Here is a 15,179-nt window from a genome sequence, read left to right as displayed (position 1 = left end):
GCCAAGAACTAGGGGAAGGATCTTTCTGCAGCATCTGTGTTCCCGTGGGAACGTCCCAATAATCAGTCACACAGAGACAGGGCTGCACTATCGAGGGGTCACACAGAGACAGGGCTGCACTATCGAGGGGTCACACAGAGACAGGGCTGCACTATCGAGGGGTCAGTCGGTCACACAGAGACAGGGCTGCACTATCGAGGGGTCAGTCGGTCACACAGTGACAGGGCTGCACTATCGAGGGGTCAGTCGGTCACACAGTGACAGGGCCGCACTATCGCACTGTTCCTATTCCCAGGTCCGATGCAACACAGATTAGATGCTGAGTAAAGCTCTCTCTACACAGCTTCAACAATATACTTTACCCCCAACCCCAGAATAGAACCCCCCTACTGCACCAGTGTGGCATTTCCATTTCCGCTAACAAGCATCCTCGAGACTTAGTAAGATTGTCAATTGAATGCAAATTAGTGAACAAAGTGCAGCCTGGGCTGCACTATCGAGGGGTCAGTCGGTCACACAGTGACAGGGCCGCACGATCGAGGGGTCAGTCGGTCACACAGTGACAGGGCTGCACTATCGAGGGGTCAGTCGGTCACACAGTGACAGGGCTGCACTATCGAGGGGTCAGTCGGTCACACAGTGACAGGGCTGCACTATCGAGGGGTCAGTCGGTCACCCAGTGACAGGGCTGCACTATCGAGGGGTCAGTCGGTCACACAGTGACAGGGCTGCACTATCGAGGGGTCAGTCGGTCACACAGTGACAGGGGTGCACTATTGAGGGGTCAGTCAGTCACACCGTATCATACACAATGGTAAACAGTAAAGAATTCTGACTCGGCCCGAACAACATCGCAGTTGTTTAGAGAAGTTCACAGTAAGTCATCTCCCTGTCCTGTTGGCTAGGGGACAATGCAAGAACAGAGAACGCCAATAAAATGTACATTGAAAAATAATGGCTCACCATTAAGGCCAAGGCAAAGATGTTGTATTTTCCCAGAAGCACAGTCTCATTCGACATCAGGAACTTCAACAGGTTAATCAACGCTGGAATTACATGAAGCAGAACAGTAAGAAGCAAAAAAGCTACACAATTCCTACAACATTTCGCCTGAATTTCTCTCTTACTCTCCTGATAGGGGTGCCTAATCTTAGGAAATGGTTTAATGGGCTCAGACACTCACAAACATATGTACGATCCAGCATGGGGTCAGGAGGGAACTCTGGCTGAACCTCTCCCCAGCCCAAGGAAGCAGAGGCCCACCTGTTTCACTTCTGTTTCCTGGCAGAGATTGGCTAACAGACAGGGCAGCAAAGCTAGGACCTTTTACATTAGATTTACAAACAATGAGGTTTGTACCATTTTCCTCCAGAATCAGCAACAATCTGCACGATCAGGAATCTGTCCTGTTCCTTTTCAATGCATGACGTTAATTCTATCCCAGTGGACGTTCACTGCAGCAAATTAATCACTAAAAGCTAGTGCACCTGTACAAAAAGTAATCAAAAAGGCTAATGGAATGGTGGCCTTTATTTCAAGTAAAGTTGTACAGAACCTTGGTCAGGCCCCATCTGGAGATCCTGCATTCAGTTCTGGGCACCGCACCTCAGGAAAGATGTTATGGCCTTGGAGGGGGTGCAGCGCAGATTCACCAGAACGATAGCAGGTCTTAAAGGGTTAAATTACGAGGACACGTTGCATAAACTCGGTTTGTATTCCTTTGCGTTTAGAAGGTTGAGGGGTGATCTAATCGAGGTGTTTAAAATGATAAAGGGATTTGATAGGGTGGATAGACAGAAACTATTCCCTCTGGTGGGGGGAATCCAGAACAAGGGGGCATAATCTTAAAATTAGAGCCAGGCCGTTAAGGAGTGAAATCAGGAAGCACTTTTTCACACAAAGGGGAGTGGGAATCTGGAACTCTCCCCCAAAAGGCTGTGGATGCTGAGGGTCAATTGGAGCTTTCAAGACTGAGATCGATGGATTTTGGTTAGGGTAAGGGGATCAAGGAGGAAAGGCGGGAGTTGAGGTACAGATCAGCCAAGGTCTAATTGAATGGTGGAACAGGCAGAAGGGGCTGATTGACCTTCTCCTGTTCCTATTCCCAGGTCCGACGCTGAGTAAAGCTCTCTCTACACAGCTTCAACAATATACTTTACCCCCAACCCCAGAATAGAACCCCCCCTACTGCACCAGTGTGGCATTTCCATTTCCGCTAACAAGCATCCTCGAGACTTAGTAAGATTGTCAATTGAATGCAAATTAGTGAACAATGGGCAGCCTGGGCTGAATTCGAACACAGAGCCTCAGAGACGAAAGGACGGTGACTGACCCACTACACTACCTACTCACCGGTGCAGACTCCCTGAGCCAGCTTAGCTCAGTGCCAGCAATAGTGAGAAGTTTGAGAGTTCAATTCCCACGCACAAAACTTAAGGCTGACCATGCAGGACGATTCTGGAGACGGGGGGGGGGGGGGGGGAAGAGGAGGGGTGGTGTTGCATTGCCAGAGAATCTGTCCTTCAGATGAGACATTAAACTGCGTTGTCCAGATATCCGCTCGTCCTCTTGGCTCTGGGGGATGCTGCAGATCCCAGGTCACCATTCTCAGAGGAGTAGGGAGCTTCCTGGGAGTCTGGCCAACATTCCTCCCTCAACCAACACCACTAAAAACGGATCAACTGGTCATCCATCGCATTGCTGTTTGTGGAATCTTGCTGTACGCATAAAGATGGTCAAATGGTTGCCAAATAAGAACGGTCACTGCATCTGAATGTAATTTATTGAGTGAAGAACTCCCAGGCATTTCTGAGAGAGGTTACAAAACCTTTCCTCTTACTGAAGAAATAATTTGAAAACTAACCTCAGACAATAACGCATGGTGAGGTATTCATTTTGCTGATTCTAAATAATTTCCATCAAAAGGGAGCCAAAAGTGACAGCGGCAGATGGTGGTAACAGATGCCATGTAGCTGCAGCGACTGAGCTTCGATGTGCGTGCTGGGTTGCTGCTCAGATTTGGCTGCAAGGCAATCTGAACTGGAGCCAGGCAGCAAAGCAGCAAAAACTGCAGGATGGAAGTTGCCCAAGAGGAGTTCAGGAGGAGAGTTTAATCAAACTACAGGTGGAGAGAGAAAGAAAGAATGAGAAAGGATAGAACAAGGAAAAGAAAAGTAAGTAAAAGGGAAAGAGAGAAAGAAAGCGGGAGAAAGAGAGAAAGAAAGTAAAAGAAAAAAAAAAGAAAGAAAAGTAAAAAAAGATAGAAAGAAGAAAGGAGAAAATGAGGCACAGTTGAGTAGTAGATTTGAGGCTTTTGAAGGTTGAGAGGGGTGTAGCTTGGCACGGGTTCCAGAGGGCAGTGGTGGGACAGCTGAAGGCTCTGCCACTGATGACGGAAGGAAGAACGAACTTGCGTTTATATAGCGCCTTTCACAACCTCAATGATCCAAAGCGCTTTACAGCCAATTAAGGACTTTTTGAAGTGTAGTCATTGTTGTAAGTAGAAAATGCGGCAGACAATCTGCGCACAGCAAGGTCCCACAAACAGCAATGAGATAATGACCAGATAATCTGTTTTATTGATGTTAGTTGAGGGATAAATATTGGCCGGGACACTGGGGAGAACTCCCCTGCTCTTCTTCGAATAGTGTCACGGGATCTTTTACTACCACCTGAGAGGGCAGACGGGGCTTCGATTTAATGTCTCGTCAAAAAGGCGGCACCTTCGACAGTGCAGCACTCCTTCAGTATTTGGCACTAATTGGGACGTATGTTCTTCAGCCCCAACCTCAAAAGAAATTGTCCCTTTACTACAAAACTGTGACATTTTTCCATTTCCCATGTTTAATAAGAAGCATTTAAGATGATTAAAAGGATTTGATAGGATAGATAGAGAGAAACTATTTTCTCTGGTGGGGAGAGTCCAGAACAAGGGGGCAGATCCTTAAAATTAGAGCCAGGCCGTTCAGGGGTGATGTCAGGAAGCACTTCTTCACACAAAGGGGAGTGGAAATCTGGAACTCTCTCCCCCAAAATGCTGTTGACGCTGGGGGTCAATTGAAAATTTCAAAACTGAGATTGATAGATTTTTGTTGGGTAAGGGTATTAAGGGATATGGTGCCAAGGCAGATAAATGGAGTTGAGGTACAGATCAGCCATGATCTAACTGAATGGCCTCCTCCAGTTCCTAAGCTCCGATAGCAGCTGCCCTGTGGCCTCTCTGGGGGAGATCGTCAATTAGTGCTGATACTGGACCCGTTTTATGCTGAGGGCTGCTGCGTGCCAGGCACTGGACTATAGTCTTCACAATCGACTGTACCAGCCTGACTGTTTATCACAGAGTGCGTGTATAAATTGGGCCACAGAGACACTAGCTTTGCCTAATGCTGTGGCAGGTGGCTTTGTTTCATTATTCTTTTGACTTCTTTCATATCTTCAGGAAAACCAATGTGAACTTTCAGTTAATTATGTTTCAGTCCTTCAGATACAATCAATTCCGAAACAGGCCAAGAAACTTGAGATCGGAAAAGATTTGCTGCCTCGACAAAAGAGCAATTATAATTTACTAACAAACATACGAATTAAGAGCATGAGTAGGCCATTCAGGCCCTCGAGCCTGCTCTGCCATTTGATAAGATCATGGCTGATCTGATTGTGACCTCCACCCTACTTTCCCGTCTACCTACTATAACCTTTGACTCCCTTGTTAATCAGGAATCTGTCTAACTCAGCCTTAAAAATATTCAATGACCCTGCCTCCACCGCTCTCTGGGGAAGGGAGTTCCACAGACTCACGACCCTGAGAGAAAAAATTTCTCCTCATCTCCGATTTAAATGGGTGTCCCCTTATTTTTAAACTGTGGTCCCTAGTTCAAGTCTCTCCCACGAGGGGAAACATCCCCTCAGCATCTACCCCTTCTAGTCCCCTCAGGATCTTAGATGTTTCAATAAGATCACCTTTTATTTTGCCTGTGTCAGATGTTAAGCTAACTGGCCTGTAGTTTCCTGCTTTCTGTCTCCCTCCTTTCTTGAATAGAGGAGTTACATTCGCGATTTTCCAATCTGATGCGACCCTTCCAGAATCTAGGGAATTTTGGAAAATTAATACCAGTGCATCTACTATCTCTGCAGCCACTTCTTTTAAGACCCTAGGATGAAGTCCGTCAGGACCTGGGGACTTGTCAGCTTTTAGTTCTAATAATTTTTCCAAAATCCTTTCCCTGGTAATTGTAAATGTTTTAAGTTCCTCCCTTCCTTTCACCTCTTGATTCACAATTATTTCTGGCATGTTATTTGTATCCTCTACAGTGAAGACGGACGCAAAATATCTGTTGAATTCATCCGCCATTTGCTTATTCTCCATTATTAATTCCCCGGACTCTCTCTCTAGAGGACCAACGCTCACTTTACTTACTCTTTTCCTTTTTAAATACCTGTAGAAACTCTTACTATCTGTTTTTATATTTCTAGCCAGCTTTCTCTCGTACTCTAATTTCTCCCTCGTTATTCTTTTAGTCACTCTTTGCTGTTTTTTATATTCTGTCCAATCTTCTGACCTGCCACTAATCTTTGCGGAATTGTATGCTTTTTCTTTCAATTTGATTCTATCTTTAACTCCCTTAGTTAGCCACGGATGGTACGTCCTTCCCCTAGAGTCCTTCTTTCTCACTGGAATGTATCTTTGCTGAGTGTTATGAAATATCTCATTAAATGTCTGCCACTGCATCTCTACTGACCTATCCCTTAACCTAAGTTCCCAGTTCACTTTAGCCAGCTCTGTCTTCATGCCCTCACAATTGCCCTTATTTAAGTATAAAACATGAGTCTTAGACTTACTCTTCTCTCCCTCAAACTGAATGCAAAATTCAATCATATTGTGATCACTGCTACCTAGAGGCTCCTTTACAATTTCTAAAAATAAAAGCTTGTGGCCCTGCACCGACTTTTGCATTCACGGAAGAAATGTCAGTGTTAATTAAGTTGCGAAGTTCTCCACGCTCATGAAGGAGTCAGTGCGCCTGGAGTTTACAGGAAGCAGCGCTTTCTGGGGACAGTCCAGCAACACGTGGTCAAAGGAGGGGAGGAGAGGTGGGGCTGATGGTAAAGTCATGAACGAAAGAGCAGGATTGTCCATGGTGAATAATTCCCTCTGAACGCAGCCTATCAAGGCGAGAATGAGGGGGGAGACGGGGGGCCAGAACGAGGGGGAGGCGGGGGGTGTGAGCAAGATAGAAATTGCTAGTGAGAAAGAGGGAGAGAGGAAAGCTGCAAGCACAGGATAGGAAGAGAGGGGAAATAGGTGAGTAAAACTCCACGCATGAGCATGAGTTTATTTTTAGTTAAAAATCGTTCACTAGTAACAAGAAAATACAGCTAGATGAGAGGTGGCAATGACTGACTCACACGTCACAGCCTGGGGCCAGCATCATAAGGACAGCATGCTGGAGCCCTGCTGATGGGCACTGCAGTCGTGCGAGAAAGGCTGCTTGGCTCTTAGCCCCAGCTCTGTGGGTGGCCTGGTGCAGGACGTCTTCACAGGGGGAGAAGGGAAACTCAGAGGGACAGTCGCTTCTGGGCTCCCAGCAGCTGATTTGGAGTAGCATTTATCTGATACCAGGGATGAGGGACTTCAGTTATGTGGAGAGATTGGAGAAGCTGGGATTGTTCTCCTTTGAGCAGAGAAGGTTAAAGGGGAGATTTAATAGAGGTGTTCAAAATAATGAGGGATTCTGATGGAGCAAATACAGAGAAACTGTTTCCCCTGGCAAGTGGGTCGGTAACCAGAGGTCATAGATTTAAAATAATTGGCAAAAGAACAAGAGCGGAAATGAGGAGAAATCTTTTCCACATAGAGGGTTGTTAAGATCTGTAACACACCATCTGAAAGAGTGGTGGTAGCAGATTCCATAGGAACTTTCAAAAGGCAATTGGACACGTACTTGAAGAGGATTAATTTGAAGGGTTATGGGGAAAAGGCTGGGGTGTGGGACTAATTGGAGAGCTCTTTCAAAGAGCCGGCACAGGCACGTCGGGCCGAATGGCCTCCTTCTGTGCTGTAAGATTCTATGATTCTGTGAGCCCCAGGGAAACACGTTACCAGCCTGACCTCTGAATTCTAGTACATGTAGCTTGGAGAGGAAGGGCGGGGGAAGGGACCTGTTGGAGGAATGAGGGAGAGTTATCCGGTCCAGCCAACTCACCGTCATCCAGATCCCATTTCAAACCCAATCTGATTGTTTTCCTCATTTTTCTCTAACCCAAGTGCCCGCTCACTCAATTCTGATTCAGGAACTCATCCAACTCCCTTCTGGCCATCTCAACTTAATCAGCTCCTACTGTGCTGGATGGCTGTCTATTCCTCAAGCAAGGACAGACTATGTCAGCTGTGGTAGCGCTCTCGCTGGAGTCATACGGTTGTGGGTTCAATCGCTACTCCAAGACCTTAGCATGTGGTATTGAAGGAGTGCTACATCGTCAGAGGTGCTGCCCTTTAGATGAAATGTTAAACTGAGGGCATGTCTGGCTGTTCTGCAATGCATCTCATCAGAATCTTACAGCACAGAAAGAGGCCATCAGCCCATCCTGTCTGTGCCAGCTTATTGAAAGACCTATGCAATTAGTCCCACTCCCCTGCTCTTTCCCCATAGCCCTACAAATCTGTCCTTTTCAAGTATTTATCCAATTCTCTTTTGAAAGTTATTACTGAATCTGCTTCCACTCCTTTCAGGCAGTGCATTTTTTAATATTCGTTCATGGGATGTGGGCGTCGCTGGCAAGGCCGGCATTTATTGCCCATCCCTAATCATAACAATTTGCTGTGTAAAAAAAAATTCTCCTCATCTCCCCCTCTGGTTCTTTTGCCAATTATGTTAAATCTGTGTCCTGTGGTTACCGACCCTCCTATCAGTGGAAATAGTTTCTCCTTATTTACTCTGTCAAAACCCTCCGTGATTTTGAACACCTCTACTGAATCTCCCTTTAACCCTCTCCTGGGTCACTCACCATAACCTTCTTTATGGTGAGCGACAGCCTCACAATACTGAAGTTCTGGCACTCAGCACTTATGATTCAGAAGCATGGACAACCCTGCCACATGCATGAAACGAAATGCAGGCCTGTTTTACTTTTTGCAACATAAAATGCATGTCGCCACAACGCTGTCAATGACAGCAGTGCCCGCTGATTCATTTTAATATTCAAGGGCTCATCTTAACTGCCTCACACACACAGCAGTCCCCCCTGAGCCACTAGCTCTCATGGTTGGGGCCCCGAATCACGAAGCTATTTTACTGCGTGTTTCGGCTGGGTTCAAAGTTTAATTAGTGAAATGCAGAGAGTCAAGAGAGGCAACAGCTGGATCGAGGGTAGAATTGCACAGAGCTGCATCCTGCAAGAGGGACAGAAATGCACAGACTGCGTCCGCGGGACTGAATGGGAACGAGGCGCGTGAACCCTCACCATTCTCGTCTCCCTCTCTCCCCATGCCTGGATTGTACCCACTGTGCCCGTGCAAAGTGAATGCAGCCCCTCCCTGATCCAGCAAACATCTCAGTGGTTTGACATCTCACGTTGTGGCCTCGCGATCGACAGGCAGCTCTCTGATCGGAGAACGTTCCAACACATACGGAAGGTCATTAACAGTCCACTTCAGTCTGGGACGCACTAAGGGTGATGGAGGAGGCTGGTGCTTCTGCAATTAAAACTTGCAACGGAAGGTGCTTTTCACAGCCAAGCTTTCTCAACTGCGAAGGTCACGGAGAAACTCGGGCTATAAATAACGGAAACAGCCAGCACTCCAATTGAGAGGCTAATCACTTTTAACCTGAGTTTAATTTCTGGTGTTTAACGCTCGTACAGCAATCTCAAGTGCCATGGAGGTGGGGCCATGAAAACTGCCCTCAGTGCCCCTGGGATAAAATTAGCCTGACTTTCTGCTCCTTACTACTATCCAGTGATCCTGCTGGAAAGTCCTCAAGAGGGCAGGATTGTGCTTGGCTATGACACCTCTATAGTTGAATAGTCCAGTGCAGTACTGAGGGAGTGCTGCACTGTCGGAGGTGCCGTCTTTCGGATGAGCCGTTAAACCGAGGCCCCCGTCTGCCCTCTCAGGTGGATGTAAAAGGTCCAATGGCACAATTTCGAAGAAGAGCAGGGGAATTCTGGCCAATATTTATCCCTCAACCAACACCACTAAAACAGGTTAACTGGTCATTATCTCATTGCTGTTTGAGAGCAAATTGCCGCGTTTCCTAATTATAACAGTCACTACATTTCAAAAGTATTTCATTGGCTATAAAGTGCTTTGGGGCATTTTGAAGTTGTTAAAGGCGCTATATAAATGTAAGTCTTTCTTCCTTTAAGAACATAATAGGAGCAGGAGTAGGCCATATGGCCTCACAAGCCTGCTCCGGCCTTCAATAAGATCATGGCTGATCTTCGACCTCAACTCCACTTTCCTGCCCGATACCCAGATCCCTTGATTCCCTTAGTACCCAAATATCCATTGATCTCAGCCTTGAATATACTCATAATGTGGAGATACTCAACAACTGAGCATTCATAGCCCTCTGGGGTAGAGAATTCCAAAGATTCACAACCCTCTAAATGAAGAATTTTTTCCTCATCTCGGTCCTAAATGGCCGACCCCTTATCCTGCGACTATGCCCCCTAGTTCTAGACTCTCCAGCCAGAGGAAACAACCTCTCAGCATCTACCCTGTCAAGCCCCCTCAGAATCTTGCATGTTTCAATGAGATCACCTCTCATTCTTCTAAACTCCAGAGAGTATAGGCTCATTCTACTCAACCTCTCCTCATAGGACAACCCTCTCATCCCAGGAATCAATCCAGTGAACCTTTGTTACACCCTCTCTAAGGCAAGTATATCCTTCCTTAGGTAAACTAGACACAATACTCCAGGTGTGGTCTCACCAGAGCCCTATATAACTGCAGCAAAACTTCCTTACTCCTGTACTCCAACCCCCCTTGCAATAAAGGCTAACATACCATTTGCCTTCCTAATTGCTTGTTGTACCTGCATGTTAATTTTCTGTGATTCGTGTACAAGGACACCCAAATACCTCTGACAACCAACATTTCTTAGTCTCTCACCTTTTAAAAAATATTCTGTTTTTCTATTCTTCCTACCAAAGTGAGTAACTTCACATTTCCCCACATTATACTCCATCTGCCACCTACTTGCCCACTCACTTAACCTGTCTATAGCCCTTTGCAGTATCTTTGCGTCCTCCTCACAGCATACTTTCCCACCTAGCTTTGTATCGCCAGCAAAGTTGGATACATTACACTCGGTCCCCTCATCTCATTGATATATATTGTAAATAGCTGAGGCCCCAGCACTGATCCTTGCGGCACCCCACTAGTTACAACTGCCAACCCAAAAGTGACCCGTTTATTCCTATTCTGTTTTCTGTCCGTTAACCAATCCTCTATCCATGCTAATATATTATCCCAATCCCATGAGCCCCAATCTTGTGTAATAATCTCTTGTGTGGCACTTTATCGAATGTCTTTTAAAAATCCAAATATGCTACATCCACTGGTTCCCCCTTATCTACCCTGCTAGTTGCATCCTCAAAAAAACTCTAATAGATTTGTCAAACACGATTTCCCTTTCATAAAACCGTGCTGACTCTGCACAATCATATTATGATTTTCTAAGTGCCCTGTTGCCACTTCCTTAATAGATTCCAGCATTTTCCCGACAACTGATGTCAGGCTAACAGGCCTATAGTTCCCTGTTTTCTCTCTCCCTCCTTTCTTGAATAGCAGGGTTACATTTGATACTTTCCAATCCACGGGGACCGTTCTAGAATCTAGGGAAATCTGGAAGGTTAAAACCAATGATCCACTATCGGTCTGGTACTGACTTACTAGGCTCACTCACGGAGAATCTGGGTGAAGTACCAGAAGATGAGTGGCACCTGTGGAATTGGACCCCAACAGAATGAGGCGAAAGGGATGGGAATATTGTGGTGGGGTAAGGACTACATGCAAAAGCCCACAATGACCCACATGCACCACGATCTCCCAATGAAATTTATAACATCAGCAATTTCCAAATTTTTCATGCCACTGCTTCTCGATGAGACTCTGCACAACCCACCCCCAAAACCTCAGTCCGATTGTCCCACAGTCGCGTTTTATTCCTGGCCATTGTTTTTCCCCACACTCATTTTTCCCTCCCGACTCTTTCTTCAGGTCTTCTGTCTTCTCAGCCCTTCCCTTCTCCCGCTCCTGCCTCCCCGCTGCTTTCCATCGCGGATGGATTTGATGAAGCTTCCCAACGTGAACAAAGGAACCCGTAAATAAAGCAACAAAGTCCCTGATCTCCGACCGACTGGGGTAATCTGTGCAATCCCGCTGCCGCCCATCCATCCCCATTCCAATCTCCACCCCCATTCCCCATCCCAATCTCCACCCCCATCCCAATCTCCACCCCCATCCCAATCTCCACCCCCATCCCAATCTCCACCCCCATCCCAATCTCCACCCCCATCCCAATCTCCACCCCCATCCCAATCTCCACCCCCATCCCAATCTCCACCCCCATCCCAATCTCCACCCCCATCCCAATCTCCACCCCCATCCCAATCTCCACCTCCATCCCAATCTCCACCTCCACCCCACTCCATACCATTCCATTCCATCCCCATCCCAACCCACTCCATCCTCACGGTATGGGGGAACGAGGCAATCGTGGAACGGCAGAACTCTGGCTAATGTTCTTTAAATATCAAAACGTGGAACACTTACATGTGGGTGTTCAATACTTTATCTGTAAAGCACCTAATGTGTATCCTCTATTTAGTTCCCAGATGTACTCTAATCCTACCTGATCAGAATTCCCAGGTGTATTATGTTCCTACCTGATCAGAATTCCCAGGTGTACTCTAATCCTATCTGATCAGACCTCCCAGGTGTATTATATTCCTACCTAACCAGGTATAACATGGCACTCACCTGACCAGAGCTCACGCCAGGTGTAATGTAACCGTACTCTACACTTCTTCTGATAACAGATGAGCTTGTGAACTATTTGAACGCACCGCCTGCAAGCCGAAAGAGGAAGTGTTACATTAACAACAAAAGCAACTTGGATTTATAGAGCCTTTAAGCGTAATCAGAAATAAATGGGCGGCGAGCCAAAGAAACGGTGGTTGGGAGGGGTGATCAAAAGATTGATCAAAGAGGTAGGTTTGAAGAAGGGTCTTAAAGGAGGAGGGAGAGGTAGAGAGGCGGAGTGGTTTAGGGAGGGTATTCCAGAGCTTGGGGCTCAGACGGCTAAAGGCACGGCCGCCAATGGTGGAGCTAAAGAAGTGAAGGCTGCACAAAAAGACAGAGTTGGAGGAATGGAGCGTTCAGAGGAGGGGAGTGGTAGGGTTGGAGGAGGTTACAGAGATAGGCAAGGACAAGGCCACGAAGTGATTTAAATATGAGGATGAGAATTTTAAATTTGAGGCTTTGGGGACGGGAAGCCAATGTAGGTCAGAGAGGACAAGGGTGATGGGTGAATGGGATGTGGTGCGGGATATGTTACAGGCAGCAGAGTTTTGGATAAGCAAAAGTCTACGAAGGGTGGAGGATGGGAGGCCGGTCAGGAGAGCATTGGAATAGTCGGGTCTGGAGGTGGCAGATGAGGTGAGGTAGGTAGGTTGTGGCGGGCGGTGTTACAGAAATGAGAGAGAGAGAGAGAGAGAGGGGACTATGGGGTTGGAAGCTCAGCTATGGGTCGAATAGAACACTGAGGTTGTGAACAGTCTGGTTCAGCTGAGGCAATAGCCAGGGAGGGGTTGGAATCGGTGGCAAGGGAACGGAGTTTACGGTGGGGGTGGCCAAGACAATGGCTTTGGATTTCCCAATGTTCAACCCGAGGAAGTTGCGACTCATCCAGGACTGGATGTCGGACAAGCGGACTGACAATACAGAGGCAGCGGAGGGTTGGAAGAGGTGGTAATGTGTAAGAGCTGGCGTCAGCCTACATGCGGCAGCTGACCCCCCGTCTGCGGATAATGTCGCCAAGGGGCAGCAAGTAGATGATATTGGGGGGGGGGGGGGGGGGGGGGGGAGCCAAGGAGGCACTCTGGGGGTAACGGTGCGGGGACGGGAAGAGAAGCCATTGCTAGAGAAGCTCGGACTGTGATTGGATAGGTAATTGCGGAACTGCGTGAGACCAGTCAGTCCTCACTGAGCTGGACAACGGAGGAGAGGCGTTGGAGGAGGATTGTGTGGTCGGCCATGTCAAAGGCTGCAGAGAGTTCACAAGCATGAGGAGGAATAATGCACCGTGGCCACAGTAAGAGGATGTCATTATTTACTTTGAGTGGGTGCTGCAGCAGGGGAGGAAACCTGATTGGAGAGATTCAAATGGAGTTGTGAGAAAGATGGACACGGATCTGGAAGGCATCAACACTTTGGAGAGGAAAGGGAGGTTGGAGATGGGGTGGTAGTTTGCAAGGACAGAGGGATCAAGGGTGGGATTTCTGAGGAGGGGGTGATGACAGCGGTTTTATAAGGGATGGGGACAGTACCTGAGGAGAGGGAATCATTTACAATGTGAGGCAGCATGGGGGCCAGGATGGGAAGTTGAGTGGTCTGCAGTTTGGTGGGAATGGGATCAAGGGAGTAGGAGGTGGGTCTCATGGACAAGATGAGCTCAGGGAGGGTGTGGGGGAGATAGGAAAAAAAAACTAGATTAAGATGCTGGTTCAGCACTGAGGCGGGCGGAGCCTGGGAGGATGCTTGGCTTTGTGAAGGGGGAGAAGCAGCAAAGGCAGATGAATGGATGGTCTAAATGTAATGAACAAAGAAGTCCATGAGCTCCTCGTACTTGTTGAAGATGAGGGTGGAGGGGGCAGGGGAGAGGAGTTTAAGTAGACACTTGGTAATGGAGAAAAGAAGCTGGGCATGATCCTGGACTATAAGCAGAAGAGAGTGAGGCCTGATAGCACTTGATGCGGTCCAGCCAGGTCCTGTGTTGCATGGCTAAATCAGATGTGTGCCAGATACCCTCAAGTCTGCACCCCCTGGACTTGAGGGAACGAAGTTGGGGGCCAAAGCAGGAAGAACAGCCAAGATGGAAGAGAATAAAGGTTTTTCTGGGAATAAGGCCATCAAAAGTGGAGATGAGGGAGTGGTTGAGCAGATTGTATTGTGGCGACAATAAGTGTAAAAGGGAAATGGGTCAGCCACAGTTCTCCATCTTGATCGTTACCCAGTGACTCCTGTGGACTTTAGGTGATGTTCCCCACATATAGAATTCCGGTGCTCACCATTACCCTAATATGAGCAGCAGCAGCAGCTTGGTGAAGGTGTGGGGAGGCACCCATGCTAGCAGAAAGGGTGAAATGAATAAATGACATTGAACTTACACGTAAAGGTCCATGGGGAACTCCTTCATCATGTGCGTGACCATAAATTCCACCATTAGATCTGCAAAACACAATGAGTTAAGCATTGGAATGTATTGTGGCTGAAATCTGCCGACAGAACCCAGGAAGAATCATTTCTGCCTCACTGGCTCTTCCAATGACATGATGTTAGTATAGTTCAGGTCTTATAGTTGTATCAACTGGCGCTGACAGATGCAATAAAGTGCTCTACAAATGGAAGGCTTTCCTTTTCTTTATCTTTTAGTATCTTCCATTACAGCATTAACAAGGCAGCATTAATAGTGCTGCTGGTTTTACACCACTGCTGCTGTAGGGTCAAGACCAAGGACGTGGTCCACTCGCAAATCTTCAGAGGCACAGACTTCAATGTTCTGACTGGATTTTGGACGGTTTCCAAACATGAACTTCTTCTGACTCCAGCACCAATTCCTCCATCTCTCCAAAACGGCAACATTTGTGCTTCTGATGAGTGGTCTTGGATTGATGCCACCCTTGAATTATAGGCAATGTTGAGCTATTGCTCTGATACAGCCATTTGCAAAGTCATAAATACACACACTCACATCAACTTAACGATAAAGATGTAAGAGAGCCAGTCAGACAAGAAACCTGTAGAAGAATTAATTGCTCTTTACTTCATTTCTGAAGGTCTGATTAACTATGTAGTTGCAGTACTTGGGCGCCTGTGACACTAAATCCTGAAAACCTGAAGAATAAAGTTATTAAAAAGAAAAAAAAACAACAGCCTAGTTCACAAAAGGCACTGAGTG

The 15,179-nt window shown here is 47.0% G+C and overlaps 1 protein-coding gene across 2 annotated transcripts in view; it reads right to left on the bottom strand.

The window, feature by feature from the left end:
- Positions 1–15,179, bottom strand: part of armh3 (armadillo like helical domain containing 3) — a 172,504-nt gene that overhangs the window by 75,432 nt on the left and 81,893 nt on the right. For both annotated transcript variants that reach the window (XM_068001998.1, XM_068001999.1), the window contains 3 exons: positions 14,389–14,449; positions 11,981–12,069; positions 964–1,046 (listed from right to left, as the gene is read on the bottom strand). In XM_068001998.1, coding sequence (XP_067858099.1) covers positions 964–1,046; positions 11,981–12,069; positions 14,389–14,449 — 233 coding nt within the window. The remainder of the gene's footprint in view (positions 1–963; positions 1,047–11,980; positions 12,070–14,388; positions 14,450–15,179) is intronic.

Source organism: Heptranchias perlo, chromosome 21 (genome assembly GCF_035084215.1).
Source record: "Heptranchias perlo isolate sHepPer1 chromosome 21, sHepPer1.hap1, whole genome shotgun sequence".
Classification (NCBI taxonomy): domain Eukaryota; kingdom Metazoa; phylum Chordata; class Chondrichthyes; order Hexanchiformes; family Hexanchidae; genus Heptranchias; species Heptranchias perlo.
Note: the sequence above shows the minus strand (reverse complement) of the source record. Positions and strands in the feature narration are given on the sequence as shown.